This window comes from Myotis yumanensis, unplaced genomic scaffold (assembly GCF_028538775.1).
Source record: "Myotis yumanensis isolate MYYU_CA2020_CCGP unplaced genomic scaffold, mMyoYum1.0.hap1 SCAF_3, whole genome shotgun sequence".
NCBI classification, from domain to species: Eukaryota; Metazoa; Chordata; class Mammalia; order Chiroptera; family Vespertilionidae; genus Myotis; species Myotis yumanensis.
Genome location: NW_027223754.1, coordinates 109,298,088 through 109,320,244, shown reverse-complemented (window position 1 = coordinate 109,320,244; position 22,157 = coordinate 109,298,088). Strand labels below are relative to the sequence as shown.

General features: G+C 41.8%; 2 protein-coding genes across 4 annotated transcripts in view; both read right to left on the bottom strand.

The window, feature by feature from the left end:
- EEF1AKMT1 (EEF1A lysine methyltransferase 1) overlaps window positions 1–12,433 on the bottom strand; it is a 44,645-nt gene extending 32,212 nt beyond the window's left edge. The window contains exons 1-2 of one of the 2 annotated variants that reach the window (XM_070409329.1): window positions 12,378–12,433; window positions 151–313 (exon numbers count right to left, since the gene is read on the bottom strand). In XM_070409329.1, coding sequence (XP_070265430.1) covers window positions 151–294 — 144 coding nt within the window. In that variant the 5' untranslated portion in view covers window positions 295–313; window positions 12,378–12,433. Of the gene's footprint in view, window positions 1–150; window positions 314–12,108; window positions 12,294–12,377 lie in introns of those variants that run through there. The other variant, XM_070409331.1, reaches the window with a different exon arrangement.
- A 3,935-nt stretch (window positions 12,434–16,368) lies between these two features.
- XPO4 (exportin 4) overlaps window positions 16,369–22,157 on the bottom strand; it is a 143,856-nt gene continuing 138,067 nt past the window's right edge. For both annotated transcript variants that reach the window (XM_070409326.1, XM_070409327.1), the window contains exon 23: window positions 16,369–21,674. In XM_070409326.1, the coding sequence (XP_070265427.1) occupies window positions 21,477–21,674 (198 nt within the window). In that variant the 3' untranslated portion in view covers window positions 16,369–21,476. The remainder of the gene's footprint in view (window positions 21,675–22,157) is intronic.

The following is a 22,157-nucleotide window of genomic DNA, read 5'->3' as shown; positions in this document are numbered from 1 at the left end:
TTCTGTCCTAGTTCCCCAAATAGGTTATCAGCTCCCGAATGACAGGTGACAAAGCTTTGGGTATCAGATGAATATAGACAAACCCTGAACTAGGTTCAGAACAGGTTCCACACCAATATTTCTGAATATATATGGAATTCATTTACTCACCCAATTCTCTTCTATTCTCCCAACATTGTATTTGTCATCTCCACCTGGGTAGGCACATTGCTTCTTCTCAGCATAGAATTCCTGGAGAGCTGCTAAGGCGTGGGAAGAAAGCTGGGGGACATCGTCATCTTCTAAGTCACTCATCTCACAAACTATCTATAACCTGCAGATAAAAAAGTAAAAGTGCTTCTTCCCATCAAATAACAATTTAAAAATGTTTATCTCACAGCAAAGATCCAAACTGAAAGTGATCTTTTTAAAAAGGGAAAACATATTTAAATGAGATCAAACATCTACATAGGTAGTCCATTGAACTACAGTTTAACAAATGCAGAGTTTTCCTTTAAAGGTATTCAGTTTTTACAAATGAGATTTTCATAATTCCTTGCTGAAGGAAAATTTAACCATTAAGTATTTAAAGACATTTTGCTTTCTTCTAGTACCCCAATGGCCATGTGCAAACATTTCACAGTCAATTATCTGTGTATGAGATCTTTTTGTACTTGAAAATCACTGTTTAGGTGACCTAAGGCTCCTTGGTGTTATAGGACTGATCTTAATACATTGTGTACCGCATAGAAATCTCTAAGACATACACCAGGGACCGCACGTTTTTGGGCAAACTGCACATTATTTAAATCATCATAATGCACTTTAAGTGTTGTTTTTCAATAATTATAACATTTTTATTTACAAAAACAATTAAACAATTAAAGTTCCTAGTACTTTTTTAACGTATGGTACTGCGTAAGACATTTTCTCTATGAAGAGGGACCAAACAAAATTTACATAAGTACCTAGATTCGCTCCTTTTTCCATGGGCGTGAAAAATGAGAACACTTGAGAAACCAAGATGGCGGCATAGGTAAACACCGGAAATTGCTGCCTCCCACAACAAATTCAAAAATACAACTAAAAGACAAAACGGACATCATCCAGAACTACAGGAAGGCGGGCTGAGTGGAAATTCTACAACTAGAAGGAAAGAGAAAAGCACACTGAGACTCAGAGGAGCTGCGGAGGTGGAGTGCAGAGGTATGGAGGCTCGAGCGCACGTGGCAAGGGCTGGCGACTGAGGACGCAGCTGTCTTTCTGAATCGGGAGGGAGCCACAAGCCCCCGACTGCTCTGAACTCCAGTTCCGGGTGAGTCTCTGGGGACCTAGCCTCATACGGGGAGAAACTGAACTGTCTGGCAGCGGGCAGAACTCGGAACTCGAGGGCGGCTTTCTCTGAAAGGTGCTTGCAGCAATTACCAGGACACTGAGACATGGGGCCCCTTAGGGCAGGGCTGAGGAGCAGCCATAGCTGCTTGCTCCACCCTGTTGTTCCCCTGAGACCCCGCCCCACCCAAGCTGCAGCAGAGGCTTTTGCATATGAATGCCCTGGCCCTTTGCAATCTGAAAATTACCTAACAAACTTCAGCTGGGCCAGACAGACCCAGAACTTCCAAGAGAAGGCCCAAGACCCCATAGCAGCTTGCATTGCTTCACAGCTGGGCCTCATTTGGGCACCTCCAAACCCCAAACAAGGAAGGGGAATCTGCAGATCTCTTTGTAGCTCCTACTGGGTAGCCTCAGGCAGAGGCTAAATTAGCACTTCCTTAGATCCAAGAGCCAGTGTACCCAGTGGTCAGAGTGGGATCATCCAGATTACAACTCCTCAGATCCATAAGGGTCACACTCAGGGGGAAGACACAGTGAGCACCAAAGCCCCACTGAAGCAAGTCTTGCCTCATAAGGGTGTCTTCAGCACAGTAGTTCTCCAACTGTAGACACAGCTGATTCTCACAGCCAATAGGCCTGGAGGTAAATTCCTCTCAGTGATACCTACAACAATCAAGACTTAACTACAACAAGACTGTGCACAAAGCCCACAAAGGGGTGCACCAAGAGTGTCCACCTCAGGTAATTGGGGAGGCTGAGCCACTGGGCCCTATAGAACACCTAGCACACAAAGCCACTCTACCAACACAGGGAAGCATAAAAAATGCGGAGACAAAGAAAGAGGACACAAATGACAGAAATGGAGGAAAGCAAACTACTGGATATAGAGTTTAAAACCACACTTTTAAGGTTTTTCAAGAACTTTCTAGAAACCTCCGATAAATGTATTGAGACCCTCAAGAAATCTAGTGAGACCCTCAAGGTTATGATAAAGGACCAACTAGAAATTAAGCATACACTGACGGAAATAAAGGATATTATGCAGCGTTCCAATAGCAGACTAGAGGATCGCAAGAATCAAGTCAAAGATTTGAAATACGAAGAAGCAAAAAACACCCAACCAGAAATGCAAAATGAAAAAAGAATCCAAAAATACGAAGACAGCGTAAGGAGCCTCTGGGACAGCTTCAAACACACCAACATCCGAATTATAGGGGTGCCAGAAGAAGAGAGAGAGCAAGATATTGGAAACCTATTTGAAGAAATATGACAGAAAACTTCCCCTACCTGGTGAAAGAAATAGACTTCCAAGTCCAGGAAGCACAGAGAACCCCAAACAAAAGGAATCCAAAGAGGACCATACCAAGACACATCATAATTAAAATGCCAAGAGCAAAAGACAAAGAGAAAATCTTAAAAGCAGCAAGAGAAAGACAGTCATTTACCTACAAGGGAGTACCCATACGACTGTCAGCTGATTTCTCAACAGAAACTTGGCAGGCCAGAAGGGAGTGGCAAGAAATATTCAAAGTGATGAATACCAAGAACCTACAACCAAGATTACTTTATCCAGCAAAGCTATCATTCAGAATTGAAGGTCAGATAAAAAGCCTCACAGATAAGAAAAAGCTAAAGGAGTTCATCACCACCAAACCAGTATTATATGAAATGCTGAAAGGTATCCTTTAAGAAGAGGAAGAAGAAAAAGGTAAAGATACAAATTATGAACAACAAATACACATCTATCAACAAGTGAATCTAAAAATCAAGTGAATAAATAATCCAATGAACAGAATAAACTGGTGATTATAATAGAATCAGGGGCATAGAAAGGGAGTGGACTGTGGGGGATGCGGGAAGAGACTGGACAATAATCGTGCACCTATGGATGAGGACAGAGCGGGGTGAGAACGGAGGGGGGGCGGGTGGGAACCGGGTGAAGGGGAGCTATGGGGGGAAAAAAGAGGACAACTGTAATAATCTGAACAATAAAGATTTAATTTTTTAAAAAAAATGAGAACACTCGTGAGCGGTCCTTAACAGATGGCGCGCGAAACACGGGAAAACTCCTGAGCGGTACGAAATGTGTTAAAAAAAAGAAAAGACACCGATAAGGGTTTAATCTACAACATTTATAGGGAACTCATATAACTTAACAAAAGGAAGATAAACAATCCAATCAAAAAATGGGCAAAGGACCTAAATAGACAATTTTCAAAAGAGGACATTCTGAAAGCCAAGAGACATATGAAAACATGCTCAAAGTCACTAATCATCCGAGAAATGCAAATCAAAACGACAATGCAGTACCATCTCACACCTGTCAGAATGGCTATCATCAACAAATCAACAAACGACAAGTGCTGGAGAGGATGTGGAGAAAAAGGAACACTCGTGCACTGCTGATGGGAATGCAGACTGGTGCAGCCACTATGGAAGACAGTATGGAGTTTCCTCAAAAAACTAAAAATGGAACTCCCATTTGACCCAGTGATCCCACTTCTACGAATATATCCCAAGAAATCAGAAACACCAATCAGAAAGGATATATGCACCCCTATGTTCATAGCAGCACAATTCACCATAGCTAAGATATGGAAACAGCCTAAGTGCCCATCAGCAGATGAATGGATTAGAAAACTGTGGTACATCTACACGATGGAATACTATGCTGCTGTAAAAAAGAAGGAATTCTTACCATTTGCGACAGCATGGATGGAACTGGAGAGCATTATGCTAAGTGAAATAAGCTAGTCAATGAAAGAAAAAACCACATGATCTCACTCATTTATGGATAATTAAGACCATTATAAACTGATGAGCAAAAATAGATACAGAGGCAGAGCAACATCGAACAGACTGTCAAACTACAGCGGGAAGGCTGGGGAGGGGGGTAAGAGATCAACCAAAGGACTTGTATGCATGCATATAAGCATAACCAATGGACACAAGACACTGCGGGGCATGGGAGGCTAGGGGAGGGTCAAGGGGAGAAAAAAAAAGACATATATAATACTCTTTGTAATACTTTAAGCAATAAAACAATTACAAAAAAGAAAAAAGGAGCAGAAAAAGAGATATGAAAAATAAAAGGGACAACTAGGAGAAAGAGAAGAAAAGTTAAACATAGGGAGGGAGAAAAGTTCGGTGTTTTTGTAGAAACTGATGACCAGGCACAATTACTTCTTGGGATACCACCCAGAAAGCTGCAAAATTAAGGCATAGTCCTGAAGATAATCATGTCTGCCCAAGACCCCTGACAACAACTGCAAGTTCAGGGGCTTCCCAAACCATCCTTATGTTCAGTAATTTGCTAGAAAGCCTCACAGAACTCTCTAAGGGCAATAATACTCAGTTATTACAGGGAAAGGGTAAAAATTAGAGCCAGTCAATTTGTACCCTTAATTATCTACTCACAGGAGGCACTACAATCCCAGCACCCATGTGTGAGTGTCGGTGTCCAGTTTGTATTGAGGCTTCATGGCATTCCCACGAATGACTGAATTACTGTCCACCTGGTTGAAGTCAGTCCCCAGCTCCTGTCCCCAGGTTAGGCTGATATGGCTTAGGGCCCTCCATGAATAACAAACATTCCTATCACTTGGGAAAGTGTTTGTTTACCTCTATTTGGGTCAAATTCCTTATTATACAGGAACCAACCACATTTATAAATCACTAGAGGCCTGGTGCATGAATTCGTGCATGGGTGGGGTCCAGGCGGCCCTCCCCAATCGGGGTTGATCGGGCCAGGCCAGCCAGGGGAGGGGATGTGGGAGGTTGGCCAGCCAGTCCTGCCCCCAATCGAGGTGGGGATGGCCGATCAGGGTCGGGGCCAGCTGGGGGGGCCACAGGTGGTTGTCCGGCCGGCCCCGCCTCCTGGTGGAACTACCAGTCAAGGGGACAATTTGCATATTAGCCTTTTATTATATAGAAAGTTATTCTGAGCACAAAAACAGCACCCTATTTGTTTTTTAAAACATTTTTTTCTAAATTTTACAGCAAGTGCCTTAGTGGGTTTGGCTCAATGGATAGAGTTTCAGCCTCCAGATTGAAGGGTCCTAGGTTCAATTCCAGTCAAGGGCACATGCCCGGGTTGTGAGATCAATCCCCAGTAGGGAGGATGCAGGAGGCAGCCAATCAATGATTCTCTCACATCATTGATGTTTCTATCTCTCACTCCCTCTCCCTTCCTCTCTGAAATCAATACAAATATACTTAAAAAGATTAAAAAAAAATAAGTGTTATAGCAAGTGATGTTTCGACAGCAAAAATTATTCAAGATATTTGTCATGTTGCTCCCTTCCTATTCCAAGACCTATGTAGGTATATCCAATCTTGGCCTCAGGCCCAAGCCACCAAAGGCAACAGGAAAATCAAGACTCTAATAAGAGAAATTCGCCAGGCCTAGGAGTATCCAAAAGATACAAAGTAGCCATTTAAAATGAGAAATGGCCCAGCCGGTGTGGCTCTGGTTGAGCGTCAACCTATGAACCAGGAGGTCACTGTTCGATTTCCGGTCAGGGCACATGCCTGGGTTGCAGGTTTGATCCTGTGTGGGGCGTGTAGGAGGCAGCCAATTAATGATTTTCTCTCATCATTGATGTTTCTATCTCTCCCTCTCCCTTCCTCTTGAAATCAATAAAAATATATTTAACAAACAAACAAAACACCAGGTGACTTTAAGTACAAAACAAACCATTCTAAAGAACAGTTTAAGAAAACTCTTTTTTATGGTTGTAAAAATAATTAAATTTAGCTATTCCTGGTGTGGCTCAGTTGGTTGAGAGTCGCCCCATACACTGAAATGTTGCCAGTTCAATTCCTGGTCAGGGCACATGCCCAGGTTGCAGGCTCCATCCCCAGTTGAGAAATGGGGGGAGGGGACAAGAGATCAATGTTTCTCACATCAATGTTTCTCTCTCTGTCTCTCTCTCTAGAATCAATGAAAAACATATCCTCGGGGAGGATTTTAAAAAAAAGTTTAGCCCAGCCAGAGTGGCTCAGTAGTTGAGCATTGACCTATGAACCAGGAGGTCACAGTTCAATGTCCAGTCAAGGCACATGCCGGGGTTGCGGCCTCAAGCCTCAGTAGGGACCATGCAGGAGGCAGCCAATCAATGATTTAATGCTGATCAAATGATTCTCTCATCACTGATGTTTCAATCTGTCCCTCTTTCTCCCTTCCTCTCTGAAATCAATAAAAATATCTAATCTAATAAAAGAGAAACATGGTAATTAGCGTACGACCACTACCCTTCCCATTGGCTAATCAGGGTGATATGCAAATTAACCGCCAGCCAAGATGGCGGCCGGCAGGCAGGCAGTTGGAAGCGAACATGAGGCTTGCTTGCTTCAGTGACAGAGGACTCCAACGTTCCCTGCTTGCTGCTGCCGGCCTCTGACCTTGCAGTTTGAAACATTGTAACAAATATAGAAGCTAAACAAAACCCCAGAAACCAGCTTTCAGCCGGCCGGGATCTCAGAGCTGGAGTTATACATTGTTTCGATTATAGAACGCAAACAAACCAGATACCTGCTTTCAGCAGCCAAGGCCTCAGAGCTAGAGCCAGAGCTAAAGCTGGCCCAGAATAAAAAAAAAGAAAAGAAAAAAAGGAGCAGTTGGGAGCTTCAGTCACCTGCCAGCCTGAAAGCAGCCCTCAGCCCCTCACCCAGACTGGCCAGGCACCCCAGTGGGGTCCCCCACCCTGAAGGGTGTATGACCAGCTGCAAACAGCCATCATCCCCTCATCCAGGCTGGCCAGGCAGCCCGGTGGGGACCCCCACCTTGATCCAGAACACCCTTCAGGGCAAACCAGCCAGCCCCTACCCATGCACCAGGCATCTATCCTATATAGTAAAAGGGTAATATGCCTCCCAGCACCGGATCAGCGTGACAGGGGGCAGCACCCAAACCCCCCTGATCGCCCTGCGGCTCTGTGTGTGACAGGGTGTGGCGCCCCAACCCCCTGATCAGCCCTGCTCTGTGTGTGTCAGGGGGTGGTGCCCTAACTCCCCTATCGGCCCTACTCTGTGAGTGACAGGGGGGAGCTCCTCAACCCCCTGATCGGCCCTGCTCTGTGCATGACAGGGGGGAGCTCCCCAACCCCCTGATGGGCCCTGCTCTGTGCATGACAGGGGGGAGCTCCCCAACCCCCTGATGGGCCCTGCTCTGTGCATGACAGGGGGGAGCTCCCCAACCCCCTGATCAGCCCTGCTCTGTGCGTGACAGGGTACGGAGCCCCAACCCCCCTGATGGGCCCTGCTCTGTGAGTGACAGGGGGCAGTGCCCCAACCCCCTGACTGGCCCTGCTCTGTGCGTGACAGGGGGTGGTGCCGCAACCTCCCCATCAACCCTGCCTTGAGTGTGACAGGGGGCGGTGCCCCAACCCCCCAATCGGCCCTACCCTGAGCGTGACTGAGGGTGGCATTGCAACCTCCCGATCTGCCCTGCTCTGTGCATGACAGGGAGCGGCGCCCCAACTCCCCAATCAGCCCTGCTCTGAGCCCGACCAGGGGCTGCACCTAGGGATTGGGCCTGCCCTCTGCCACCCAGGAGCAGGCCTAAGCCAGCAGGTCGTTATCTCCCGACGGGTCCCAGACTGCGAGAGGGCACAGGCCGGGCTGAGGGACCCCCCCTTACCCCCCCCCAGTGCACAAATTTTTGTGCACCGGGCCTCTAGTATAAAATAATTAAAATAAAGTTTATTTTAAAGCTGATCAAATCCATTCATTTAATAATCGTACCCTGAAGCACTACTTTGTATTAAGCACTCTCTTGGTGATGGGAATCAAAGTCCCTATCTCTTAGAATGCACATTCTAGTGAGACACTAAAAGACCATAAAAAATAGAAATATATGCTAGATAATAAGATCAATGGAAGAACATCTGGAGAATAGGGGCTGCAACATTAGCAATCATAGTCTGTTTCCTACATCACTGAATCGAGTTCAAGACTGCATCACTAGGAGAACCAAGACGGTGGTGTAGGTAAACGCCAGTATGTGCCACCTCCCACAACCACATCAAAAGTACAACTAAATTACAGAACCACCATCATTCAGAACGGTCTGAAAGCTGGCTGAATGGAAGTCCTACAAATAGAGAAGTAAAGTAGAAAGTACACTGAGACAGGAGGGGTGGAGGCATGGAAGGGAGGGAGATCATCTCTGTGGAGGATGCCCAGGAGGAGTAAGGGGTCCCAGGCCCACACCATCCCCCCAACCCAGGGTTCCAGAGCTGGGAAGAGAAGTCTCCGAAACTTCAGGCTGTAAAAACCAGTAGGGATTGTGGCTGAGTGACTTGGAGGCTGCTGGAGACCAGGAGTTCCTTTTAAAGGGCAGGAACACAAACTTACTCAGACTCGACCCCTCTGAGCTCCAGCACCAGACAGCTTTGGGGAACCCAGACACATACGCAGAGGAACTGGATTATCTGGCTTCAAAGCAAGAACTTGGAAGTGGCTTTCTCCCAGACAGGGGTGCTCCAGGGGATCATTGTTCCTGTGCTGGGAGCTCCCCTGCTGCAGAGCTGACTGGCAGGGGCCATATCTGAGTCTCCATCAACCTGGCTCATACTCTTTGCCCTGGTGATTCCCTGAGACCCTGAGCCATCCACTTTGCAGCCCTACCCAAGCTGTTTGCAGCAGTTTTTCCATATGAATGGCCTATGCTGGCTCAGGCTTCAGACTCTAAAATCTTTAATACAAACTACAGCTGGTGTCAGCATGCCCCAAACCTATCAATAAAAGCCCCAAAACTGGTACTAGCACCAGCCCACCTTGCTTCACAGTTGGGCTTCGCCTGGGCACATCCAAGCCCAATACAAGTAGTAGCCATCTGCAGATCTCTCTGTAGCTCCTGCCGGGTGGCCCCAAGCAGTGGCTGACTTTGCACCTCCCTGGAGGCCCTAGAGCTAGTGCACCTGGTGGACAACTTCAGACCATACCAGATTACAACTCTACACATCCACAGTGACACACTCAAGGGGCAGACTCAGTGAGCACCAAAGCCCCATTGAAGCAAGTCCTGCTCCATAGCAGTTTTTCCTGATAGCAGCTCTCCCACTGTAGTCGCAAATGGTCCTCAAAGCCAATTGGCCTAGAGGTCAATTCGTCCCGCCGACACCAATAAACATCAAGGCTCAACTACAAGACTGTGCACACAGGGGCACACCTACAGTGCCCAGCTCAGGTGCCTGGGGAGGCTGAGCCACTAGGCCCTACAGGACACCTATTACACAAGGCCACTCTACCAATTCCAGAAGACACAGCAGCTCTACTTAATACATAGAAACAAGCAAAGGGAATCCACCAAAATGCAGAGACAAAGAAACACGTCATAAATGAAAGAAATGGAAGAAAGCAAACTACTGGATACAGAGTTCAACACCATGGTTATAACATAAGGTTACTCAAGGATCCTCATGAGAGCTTCAAGGGACTTACTGAGATTTTCAAGGTTCTTAGTGAGAATTTCAAAGACATGAAAAAGAACCAGTCAGATATTAAGCATACACTAACTGAAATAAAGAATAATTTACAGGGATTCAACAGTAGAGTAGAGGATTCTGAGAATGAAGTCAACGACTTGGAATATGAGGAAGCAAAAAACACCCAATCAGAAGAGCAAAAAGAAAGAAGGATCCAAAAATATGAAGATAGTGTATGGAGCCTCTGGGACAACTTCAAGCAACCAACATTTGCATTATTGGGTGCTAGAAGGAGAAGAGAGAGAGAGCAAGATACTGAAAACCTATTTGAAGAAATAATGACAGAAAACTTCCCTTACCTGGTAAAAGAAATAGACTTACAAGTTCAGGAAGCACAGAGAGTCCCAACCAAGATGAACCCAAAGAGGCCCACACCAAGACATATCATAATTAAAATGCCAAGGGTTAAAGACAAAGAAAGAATCTTAAAAGCAACAAGAGAAAAGCAGTTAGTTACCTACATATGACTGTCAGTTGATTTCTCAACAGAAACTCTGCAAGCCAGAAGGGAATGGCAAGAAATATTCAAAGTGATGAATACCAAGGACCTACAACCAAAATTACTCTACCCAGAAAAGCTATCATTTGGAATGGAAGGTCAAATAAGAGACAAGAAAAAGCTGAAGGAGTTCATCACCACCAAACCAGCATTACATGAAATGTTGAAGGGTATTCTTTAAGAAGAGGAAGAGGAAAAGAAGAAGAAAAAGGTAAAAAACTTGAAGAATAAAATGGCAATACATATCTGTCAACAACTGAATCTATTAATCAAAATAATCTAGCAAGAAATCTAATGAACAAAATAAACTGGTGAATAAAATAGAATCAGAGGCATGGAAACATGGAAAATACTGAAGAATCTGAGGGAAGTGGGGAGGGAGGGCAGGAAGAGAAAAACCAAAGATCTTACCTATGGACACAGACAATAGGGTGGTAAAGGCCTGGGGTGGGGCAGGGTAGGAACTGGGTGGAGGGGGGAAAGAGGGACATCTGTAATACTCTCAACAATACAGGTTTTAATTTTTTTTTTAAAGAGTATATCACTAGTTAAGTGGGGAAAATTGAAATGCTGATGTGATACACATCACTAAAGTTTAAATGAAGTTTAGTGTTAATGTGCTAATATTTTTACTTGTCACTACTTTATCACATCTTTAGCAGTAGTAAAATTCTAAGTGAATTTGTGAAACTTCTGTGAAAGAGATTTTCAGGTACAAAACAGTTGAGAAGTGCTGTGTTATATTATTAAACTGACAGTGAGCCTTATGTGGCACTCACCGAAGAATCAGGCAAGATTTGTCCCTCAGGAAAATATTTGGCAAAGCCTGGAAATATTTTTTGGTTATCATAACTAGGGAGAGTTATGATAACCAAAAAACCTCTACTGGGTAGAGGTCAGGAAAGCTGGTCAACTCCATACAATTGATAGGACAACCCTCCACAAAAAAGAACTATGTGACCAGAAATGTCAACAGTGCTAGGGGGTTAAAAAACTGCTCTACTATGATGATGTGGTGAGTCTGCATTTAGAGCCATGGATCAGAGTAAAGAGCATGTGTGGATGGAGGATAAAAGTGAGGCCACAGGGGGTTTACTTTCGCCTTGAGGGAGAGGATTGCAGAAGGAAAAGCATGAAGATGATGGAACAGCACAGTAAAGTAATGGGCACAATCATGTACAGCCTAAACAGGGGTGAAGAGGATCCTAATGGGCTGTATGGTCACTTTCTATTTCTTTACACAGCATCTGGCTCAACATAAACTAATGTGGTCTACAAAGAAATGTGTAAAATTCTTCAATTTTCATATATGATCTTTGCTTAAAGCAAGGCCTACTCTCCCATCCCCCACTGCATAACTGTACAGGCTCCCACCCTGGCCGGTTTGGTTCATTGGTTAGAGCGTCACCACAGACCAAAGGGTCGCGGGTTCAATCTCAGATCAAGGGCAGGTACCTGGGTTGCAGGTTGTGTCCGCCCTGAAGTAGGCAATCAATGGATGTGTCTCTCTCACATCAATGTTTCTTTCTCTCAATCTTTCTCTTTCCTCCCTCCCTCCCTTCCACTCTCTAAAATCAATGGAAAAAATATCCTCTGGTGAGGATTAACAACAAAAATCATCACCTTCTCTGCAAATGACTCTGGGAAGGCGGTGGGTGCAGAGGAAAGAGCACTAACTCGGATTCTTCCCCAGATTTCTGGTCACCTATGGAGAACCCTCCTCCAACTAGCCCAACGAAGTACCCGCTGTTCACTTCCTTCCCGTCTTCCTTACGGGATTTACCCACCGCCTAAAGCTGTACTCACGTATTTTAAACTAAGATGTAGGTACACCTTGTGTCCTGTGAGATATGATCATGAACGTCCAGTCCTGTCCTGTCCACGGAGTCTACCGACCTCCCGTCATCGCTGCGCAACTTCCCCACGCCTCCCGGCGCCTCCCGTGACCCTCTGGCCGCACAACCCTCTACGGCACAGACTTCGCAGGTCGCCGTCCACTAACTGCCCAGCCGCCAAACCGCACCCAGAAACCGGGAGAAGAACAGCCAACCCCACAGGCACTCGAGTCCACTCACCGCCACGCGCGCACAGTAACCCAGAGGCGGTGGGAGGAGGAGTGGGCGGGGCCTGCCGAGCGGCGCTCGCGCCTGCGCACACCCCCTGGCCCAACGGAGCGCGTCAGTTCCGGCGCTAGCAGTGCGCAGGCGCTGACTCTGGCGGCGCTCTGTTCTTTCCATGAGAGGTGGCAATCCAATGAAAACTTAAGGTTTTTCAAGCGAAATACAGGGAACCTATTTGTTCTTGGGGAGATGTACATTTCACAAACATCTATCAGGGAGGGCTTCGTTGGTCTGTCTACTCAATCTTCTAATAGAAAAATCAAGACGTGAGAGGCCTTATAATGTTGATAGGATTAGAAAAACTTTTTTAGAGTCTCCACTGTAATCAATTTCCTTCCCAAACTCAACGTGGTTACTGGGTCCAGCCATGCGCATTTTCCACTGGGGGTGACAGCGAAAGCAACGTCCAGTGACCAAACGAGATAGAAGCTGTTTTCACACTGAAATAAGGTTAGCTACTGATTTGGCGAGTAATCTATCAGGAAGTAACATTTCTCTATGGAAATAATTCCATATGTGGGAGACTTGCCGTGAACTTCCCAGAACCTTCCTTATTGAGGGCATTCCTTCAGTATAAAAACCTCCAGCAAAGTACTGTTAAACCTGGCAGCATCAAATCATAAGTGATATATGTACTTATTTTCCATTCAAGAAGGCATTCAACCTGTATTATGTTCCTACCTACTTTTCCTTCATTTTTTTTTAACCAACTTTATTATCGTGCTGTTTTATATATTCTGCAGAATCACCTTAAGTCGTTTCTGGCATAAGTTGAGGATATAAATAAAAGACTCAGCTGTCAAATAATAATAGTATATAAAACCGGTTTACAACTTGGGAAGTACCATAATTTCAATTATAAATACCATTTCCTGGTCTATGGCAACCCATGCTTTACTTTTTAAAAAAAATATATATTTTTTATTGACTTCAGAGAGGAATGGATAGAAACATCAATGATGAATCCTTGATCGGCTGCCTCCTGCACACCTCCTACTGGGCATCGAGTCCACAACCCAGGCATGTGCCCTTGGCCAGAATCAAACCTGGGACGCTTCAGTCCACAGGCTGACGCTCTATCCACTGAGCCAAACCAGCTAGGGCTCCATGCTCTACTTTTGACTTCGATGGCTTTTAAGCGATGACAAGTCAATTACACCAAGTATTTCAAAATCAGGTGTAACTTAGCAAAAGAGCAGGAAAGAAAATACATAGAAAACCAAAAATCAATAACATGAACCAAGAAACAAGAACCAACTTTATGGCAGTATATTTTTTTTAACAGAGGTGTAGCGTTCCATACATTGGAGACTGTCTTGGCCTATAATTTAAAAACCATGTTAAAGCAACTTTTGGTTTGAAATAGATTTTAAACTTTTAAGTTTCAATTGTTTTCATAGCATATGAGATGCAATAGTTACCTTCATGTAGTGTGTATTATGATGCTTTTTATCATTAAAGTGACCAGGAAGTCAAGAAGTTCAATTATACCTCCACCACCAGTGCTGATTACTTAGCCAGCCTGTTCACAGTAACACATGAAGATGAATTTTCCTGGTGAAACATTTGCACTGTAATTTAATGGTTCTTGCAAATCATAAAAAATTTAAAATATCAAAGGCAATTTGATTCTCATTGAAGTAAAGGGAAAATCGCTTAAGTTAAACTGGACTTGAAAAGATGCTTTCAAATCTGTTTTGATTCAGGAGTTATTCTGTTTGTGTATTTATGAGTGATTTCTGTCCATCATGCTACTTTTCAGAAAAGGTGCATAAAAGAAATGAAGGTTACTCTGTAAAGATCTAAGATGAAGCCAGACTCAATTTTCATTTTTAAAAAACTGAAACCCACACCTGAAACCTGTATGTTCATGTTGACCAATGTCACTCCAATCAATTTAATTTTAAAAAGTACTAATTACCTATAATTACAAGGACAGATTCATGTGTTTTTCTTCCATTCTTCAAGTGCTTTGTCACCAAATTACTCAAATTAACCTAAGTTGCAAAGGGTGTTCCCATATTCTAGACCCATTGATGTTTGGAGAAGACATAAACTGAGGAAATCTGATTGAGACTTTCTAGGGCAGTGTAGTAAAGCTCTTAACTTCACACAAGATATAAACTTGTTTTACTTCTCCAATTTATTTGACTTACAGTGATACATGAAACTGCCTTTGGAAATCACTGTTAGGGTTTTTGTAGTTGTTGTAGGATTGATATGAGCGTATTTAGCAGAAATACCCTTAAGTAGATCAATTTTCTTGTTTAAAAAAGAAAATACAGTGAACTCTCTCAAAATACCACCATAGTGGCTGTGGCAGGGGCTATACAGTCATATTGTATGTGAAGACATCACAGTATTTAAAAATTAATGACTATCAGTTATTAAACTGTGTAAAGACACACTTATCTAATGGAACAAACTGTGTTCTTAGAAAGAATTTTTAAATATAACAAGATTTATTGAGTATCTACTATTATGTTTTATCAGCGTGTTTAAAATTTTTCCTTTGGGAGAATAACTTACATGAAAAGAATTCAATAGGGAAATGATTTATGTGCTAGAAGTTAGACAGTACATTGTCATTAAGGCTGTATGGAATGTCCCAGCAGGTTTTCTCGTAAATTTCAAATACGCCCTTTACTTCCACTTAGTTTTAAAAGAAAGTAAAACTGAACAAACATTTGAGATTACAAAGAATTTACAGTGACCCAATCTAAGATCCAATATTTACAAAATAAACAAATGATGCATAATCAACACACCAAGGCATCATTTGTAAGCCAGTCAATATAAACCAACTGTATTTTTAGAGAGCACAATTACTTTAAAGATGTCTTTTAAAAGACAATACCAAATTTTTATATTTGGGACCTTTAAGATCATCTATGGCTCTCAAATACCAGGTGACTATTAGCCTGTGTTCCAGGTCCTGCCCTTAATAATTAAAGAGGGAAAACGAAAATTCAATATAACTCTGCTTAGTCCTCTTAAACCTAAATTTTCTATATCCACTCTTGGAGTAAAATCAAATCTCAATACAACCTAAGAAATAGCATTATGAATCAATTAATATTCAAAGCAAAATCAAGTTTAAAATAAATATATTTTCAAAACACATTTTCTTTTTAAAAAAATTAACTTTTCACCCTATTTGGCTCAGTGGTTAGAATATCAGCCCACAGACTGAATGAAGGGTCTTGGGTTTGGTTCCTGGTCATAGGACAAGTACCTTGGTTGCAGGTTTGATCCCTGCCCTACTCAGAGTGCTTATGGTAGACAACCAATCAATGTCTATGTCTCTCTCCTTCTCTCTCTCCTTCTCTCTCTCTCTCTCTCTCTCTCTCTCTCTCACACACACACACACACACCAATGTTTCTCTCCCTCTCCTCTCTCCCCCCTCTTTCCTTCTACCTCCCTTCACTCTGTCTGAAAGTCAATAGAAAAAAATATCCTGGGGTGAGGATTTTTTTTTTTAAATTAACTTTTCAGTGCATATATTTACAAGGTTTAAGATTAGGCAAAGAGTGAAAGTCTGTCTGACACAGCAGAATGGCAATTTTCCACTTTCCCTGAAAGGCCATAAAAAGAATGACCCAAACCACTTAAAATATTTACTGCAAATACGCCCCAACTCCAATGACTTAATTGATAACTCTGACATTGTTTCTAAGACTAAGCTGAAATAAAAATAAATACATTGAATATTATAGAATGTAAACAAAACGTTTTCTTTCCAAATATTCTATCAGGACTGGGTGTTCTCACAGAAGGTAATACAAATCTTATCTATACAGATATATCATTTTTTTTATTTTAAATTATGACTGTATAATGCCCCCAGTGTCAGTCATTCTATGATGGTAAATGAAAGCACCATTTCAATCAGTTTCATAAAAGTCTAAATACCCACGAACAAATCACACACAGTCAAAACAAAAATGTAATAAAAATATTTAGTTAAAAGACACATAACTCCCATTTATAGATTTAAAAATACAAATAAAATTTTATCAATTTGATATTCAGCCTTTAACTGGCTCAATACATAGCCCTGATTTATTTCCTAAAATCGTATTATAGCATCTTTTGAAAAAATGAAATGCAACTTTATACCTTATACCTTCATTAGTAATGTTAATAGAAGCAAATATTTAAGCCATATACTTGTCCCTGGGTCTCTCGAAAAAAACTGAAAAGTCTTAGCATAAGTTTAAATGTTTAATATTTATAAATTTAAAAAATTTTACACATGCTGAATGGTAGCAATGCTAACACTTTGTGACGATTAAACCACACACTCACTGCATGGAGACTCTTTGTTCAGAGAGCCGAATCGCAACACCAATATTTGCAATCTGTCATAATTTTATGTGGTAGATGACACACCATGAAGCCTAGGCTCAGAACTCTTGAGGTCAGGTCCATGTTAGATACATAGTACAGGTGCAGTATTTAATTTCAGGCTAATAAAGTTAGCTAATAGTACATACCTGACAGCTCCTAATAGCTGAGACCTAAGCGTATAGACTGAAAATGAGAAAACCTCTCCACTGCTAGGAAGGCCTAGGAATAGGTGAAGAGCAAACCCCAGGAGGTGAGGCGGACAAACACGTGTGCATGTAGCTCAGTCTTCAGACTTAGATAGGGAGCTAAAGGTCAGAAACAGATCACTCCACCAGTCTTCTAGAGCAGAATGGATGCTCATTATTAACTTTGTGTCTTTACCTGAACCAAATATATTCTTTGGCTAAATATGTCATGAGTCTCCAATATAATCGATCAGAACTACATGTAAATTAAACTGTTTAAAGTTCAACTTGAATCACAGCACTTCATATCAATTTGAGCTCAGAAAATAAACCTAATTTGGACTTTTTTTATTTTAGAAAATCAGTGTTTTCAGAACATAGTTATTACCAAGTCAGAGGATATCCACTTATATTTTAGAATAATTTAAAACATTATATCCTCAAATCAGCTCTGTTGTTTTTTAGAAGAATTTATAGGAAGTTATATTAAAAACTCATATCCAAATCAATTCCTTATTCTCTAGTTAAGAAAAAAACCCTAAGAAGTATTGAGGTTCTTGCTGCCTAAATAGTTAATATTTCATTCAGGAACCAATAACGACAACTATCCATCAGAGACAGCTAACTTAGTAAGGTCTAATGACAACCACCTCTAAAGACAGAGGTGGCAAACAGAAACAAGTAAAACTGTAATAGAAAAAATAGTATTTTAAGGGTTCAATTGACATGGTCTACTAGGATACTCAGACTTGAAATCAACAGCTAGTTCTCTTCAATACTTGAGGGGTTCATACAAGTATTAACAGAAATGGGAAATGTAACATTACAAATATAGACTGGTTATTTTTTTGTAAAAGAGAAAGGTCAAAGATAGTAAGGAGAGCCCTGTCTGGTGTGGCTCAGTGGTCAAAGCATCAGCCTGACCCCCTAAGGGTCTCAGTTGGATTCAGGGTCAAGGGCATGTGCCTGGGCTGCAGGTTCAATCCCCACCACGGTAGGAGCACATGTGGGAGGCAACCAATCAGTGTGTCTCTCTCACATCGATGTTTCTCTCCCCTGCTCCCACTCTTCCACTCTCTAAAAAAGCAATGAAAAAATATCCTTCGGTGAAGATTAACAGCAACAAAAAAGGATAGTAAGGAGTGTTACTAGGGGAAGGTATAATAGAGAGATGCTCAGTTTTGAAATGAAAATTGTGAAAAAGAGTAGTAACCATCTCATTTTAACAGAATAATGTAATAATGGCTTACAATGAAGTAAGACTAAGTTCTTAAAATTAGTTTGAAAAAGATTGCAAAGGTGTGTTGTTTTTTTTACATAAAATGTCACTTTCTACCAGACAAAACTCAATGCAGTGTTGTTAACATGCCATTGTCTTCCAACAGATTAAGAGACAGCAAGTAATAAAGACCCAAATAACTGTGAAGAGGACACTGAAGTACTGTTCCAGAAAAACCATAAAACAAACAAACTAACTAACAAGCAATCCTTTTAACAGAGCTACAAGAGTATAGTGACAAGTGCTGTTACACGAATACCAATTGTGAAAGTACAAGTCCATAGAGATTGTGCCCTGGGAAACAAATTGGCCCAGGAAAATAAAATCAAATAAAGAATGAACTGAAAACTAGACATTAAAGGTTACTATATATGACCAGAAATTTCATATAAGACAAAATTCTAAATAAATATTTGACAATGTCCCTTTAACATATATAAAAAAGGGAGCACAAATAATGTTCGTATTGGACAACAGTCAGTTTTAATAATAAAAATTAATTTACTAAAATTAAGTCAGTGTTCTTGACCCCCACAGGGCAAAGAGCATTAAAACAAAACCTCCAAAAATGAAAAGTCAATAAGCATAGCTAAAGACAAAACAAAAAGAATACTCAAACTAAAATATGTATATATAAACATCTGAAAAAGAATTGGTACATTTACACAATAGAATACTACATAGCCATAAAGAAGGCTTAAAAAAAGAAGAAAATGTGACCTTTTGAGACAACATGGATGGATCTGGAGGTTAATATGCTAAGTGAAATATGCTGGTCAGAGAAAGACAAGTACCATATGATCTCACTTATATGTGGAACCCAATGAACAAAATAAACTGATAAACAAAATAGAACCAGAGACATAGATATATGGAACAGACTGACAGCTCTCAGAGGGGAGGGAGAATGGGAGGACTGGATGAAAGAAGGTAAAGGGATTAGCCAAAAAACATATATGCATAACCCATTAACATAGACAACGGTGTGATAATCAGAGGAAAGGGGGCACAGGGGCTGGGTAGAGGTGTGCAAAGGAGGGGGTTGAATGGGGACATCTGTAATAGTGACAACAATAAAAATAAAGTTAAAAAAAGACAACGACCCAAATTAAGCAAATACCAATCAGAAAAACACATACACAAACACCGGAAAAGTGTCCAGCTATTGCAGTTAAGTGGCATCCCCATTACCTAAAAAATGGTGTCTCTTTTTTCCTGTTTGCCACTAATCACATTCTGGTGATATCTTAAGGCTTATTTGGTCCAATCCCAAGTACATATTGTTTTCCTTAAAAGTCGTCTAATTACACTGCAATATTATTGACAGCATCTAGGATAATTAAGCACATACATTTCCATCTAGATAATAGTTATTAAATACAGATGCCTTTTTATTTCCCAAGGCATCCCTTTTCTACTCACCTTTATTTTTTTTCATCTTTATTTTTAAAAACTTGATTATAGTTTTGTCAAAGCCAGTGGACCTATCTAGTCAGTTGCCTGTCCCAGTACCCTCTGGCAAAAGGACTACACTCATCACACACAGACAGGCAAGGCATACAGCCACTGAGCAGGTGTGCGGAGCTGGGAGACCACACATCAAGAACAATGCAAAACAGTGGTTCCTGGTGCAGATGACTTCATGTTCATTAAGGGGAAATAAAGAAGAAATCTAAAAATGAACACATGGTTCAAAGTATTTTAAAAAATACAATATGCATATTTTATAAACAGTGACATAATTTTTTCCTAGCTGTTTTTAAGATGCTTTGCTTCCCCTCCACTGTTACTAGATGGTGACAACTAAGAGAAATGGTCCTTGAAGTTCTGGCTCATGGCTCTGTATTGGTGCATGTCTCAGGTAGCATGCCAAGCTGGATATAACTTAGATGTTCCTGTTTTGGTAACTGTTAACTGTTAATAGCATCTACACAGTTTCACAAAGCATCACTGTGAAGGTGCATGTGCTCAATGCAATCCCACCACATTCCATGGACAATTTAGCACAGAGGTGTCAAGAGCATAGCAGGACACCCACCCTTTGAAGCAATGTCCCTGTGCCCTGTGACTAGGACAAGGTAGTGGGCAGTTTCATATGCCTGTGGTTTCCATAATTTAAGGGAAGTATGGCAGCAATACAAAATTTTCTCTTAAATTTACAAGACTCCTATGAAATGAGAAAATACCCATTCCAGCATAATTATTTCTCCTAATGCCCCAATGTCTAAAATCTGCAGGAATCAGTCCCTCCCATCCTAAGAATACTGTAGCAATGGATATAAAGCTGGACAGAAACATACTCGAAGAGTTAGACTACATATGGATGAGCCTTTGTTTCACTCACAAACCCACATGAATACACCACCAAAAGGGCACCAAGTTCAGAGTAGCTAACATCCTAACCAACTCCAAAGCATCAAAACTGCATTTCTTACTAAAATAAGTCTGTTGGGTTTTTCGTCCTTTTTTCTTAAAATTAAGGCAATGGAATGGCTACAGTTCCTAAAGTTCATTTTATGGAACAAAAATATACATGCATTTTCCTCAAGTTCAGGTGTCAGAGTGTGACTGGAGGCCTGTACTCCACAAAACCTGCTCACCAGCCCGTTACAGGCCAGTGAGCACCGGCCGGCAGTGCCTTCCCCTCCTGCCAGACTCAAACTGAATCACAGGAAGAAAAGCACCACAGCACAAAACCTATTCAGAATTTTCACATTGATTCAAGACTTTTGGGGTGACAGAGGGGAGGAGTTTATTAAATGAAAAAACCCAGAGCCCACAAACAGGAATTCTGACAATGATGGCCTTCAGTTGGGTCCAGTTCCCCAGCGCTGCAGATGGTCCACGGACGTTTGAGAAACATCACCGAACACAGCCACCTAATATTTCACAACGAAAATTTTAAACTTTGGCTAGTCACCTAATGGTTGACAAAGAGGGAAAAGGCACTGAACATGATTTCATGGTGCCCTTATCTGTTTGCACGTATATATTTCCTTTTGAAAATGTTAAATCACCATTCAAAACCTACAGAATACTTATGACCGACTGTGGTAACACCTACTAGCAGACGCTGATTTGAGGCTGAGCTCTCCTGTCTCAACTGCATTCATTACATGTCAAGCTCTCCAAAACCCCAATGGCCAAGAAACTGAAGGACAGGACAAGACTCAAGTCAACTTTTAGCAATTCAGTGCACTTTGCAGAAAGGATCTAAATTAAGCATAGAGTTTTGTTCTTTATTTTACACAAAGGAGACCACCAACATTTGCCATAAATTCTTCCAAACTCTTTAGAAAAGCCATCTTTTGTTTCCGATCCAGCGTAGGAGGGGTGCTGCTTGCAGTGAGTTTGTTGAAGGCATCTGCTAATCTCTGGTAAATAACTGGGTCTTGTTGACTTGACAGCAATGTTTCAACCAATTCAGAGTACTCGGCCTATTGAAGAGATAAAGTGCATATAAAAACACATCTTCCTCAATCACCAGACAAGTAGGTCATATCAGTTACTGGATGGTGGGATTCTAAGAGGCAGGGTCTGCCAGCTCTTCTTCAGTTAGCACATAATCTAGGTTCCATCCCAGCCTTTGCCATTGCTAATTCACCTACTATAACAACCCTACGAGGCAAGTACTGTTTATATTCCTGTTTTATAGGAAGTTTATATAACAGTGAGATTAACTAATACATCCAAAATCATACTGCCTCTGAGCAAGAATCCAGGCTGTTTGGCTCCAGAAGCAATGTATTACCAATTTCGTTGTGTTGCCTCTTTGTGTTTTCAAAGCACATTATTCATGTTTGTTTTGCATTTTATATATAACCTAAGTCTGCAACCTTTGGACATTTTCCAAGAGGTTTCTACAGACACTATGTCCACGCAGTTCTACAGAGAGCGGGTCACACAAATGCAGGTGAGAG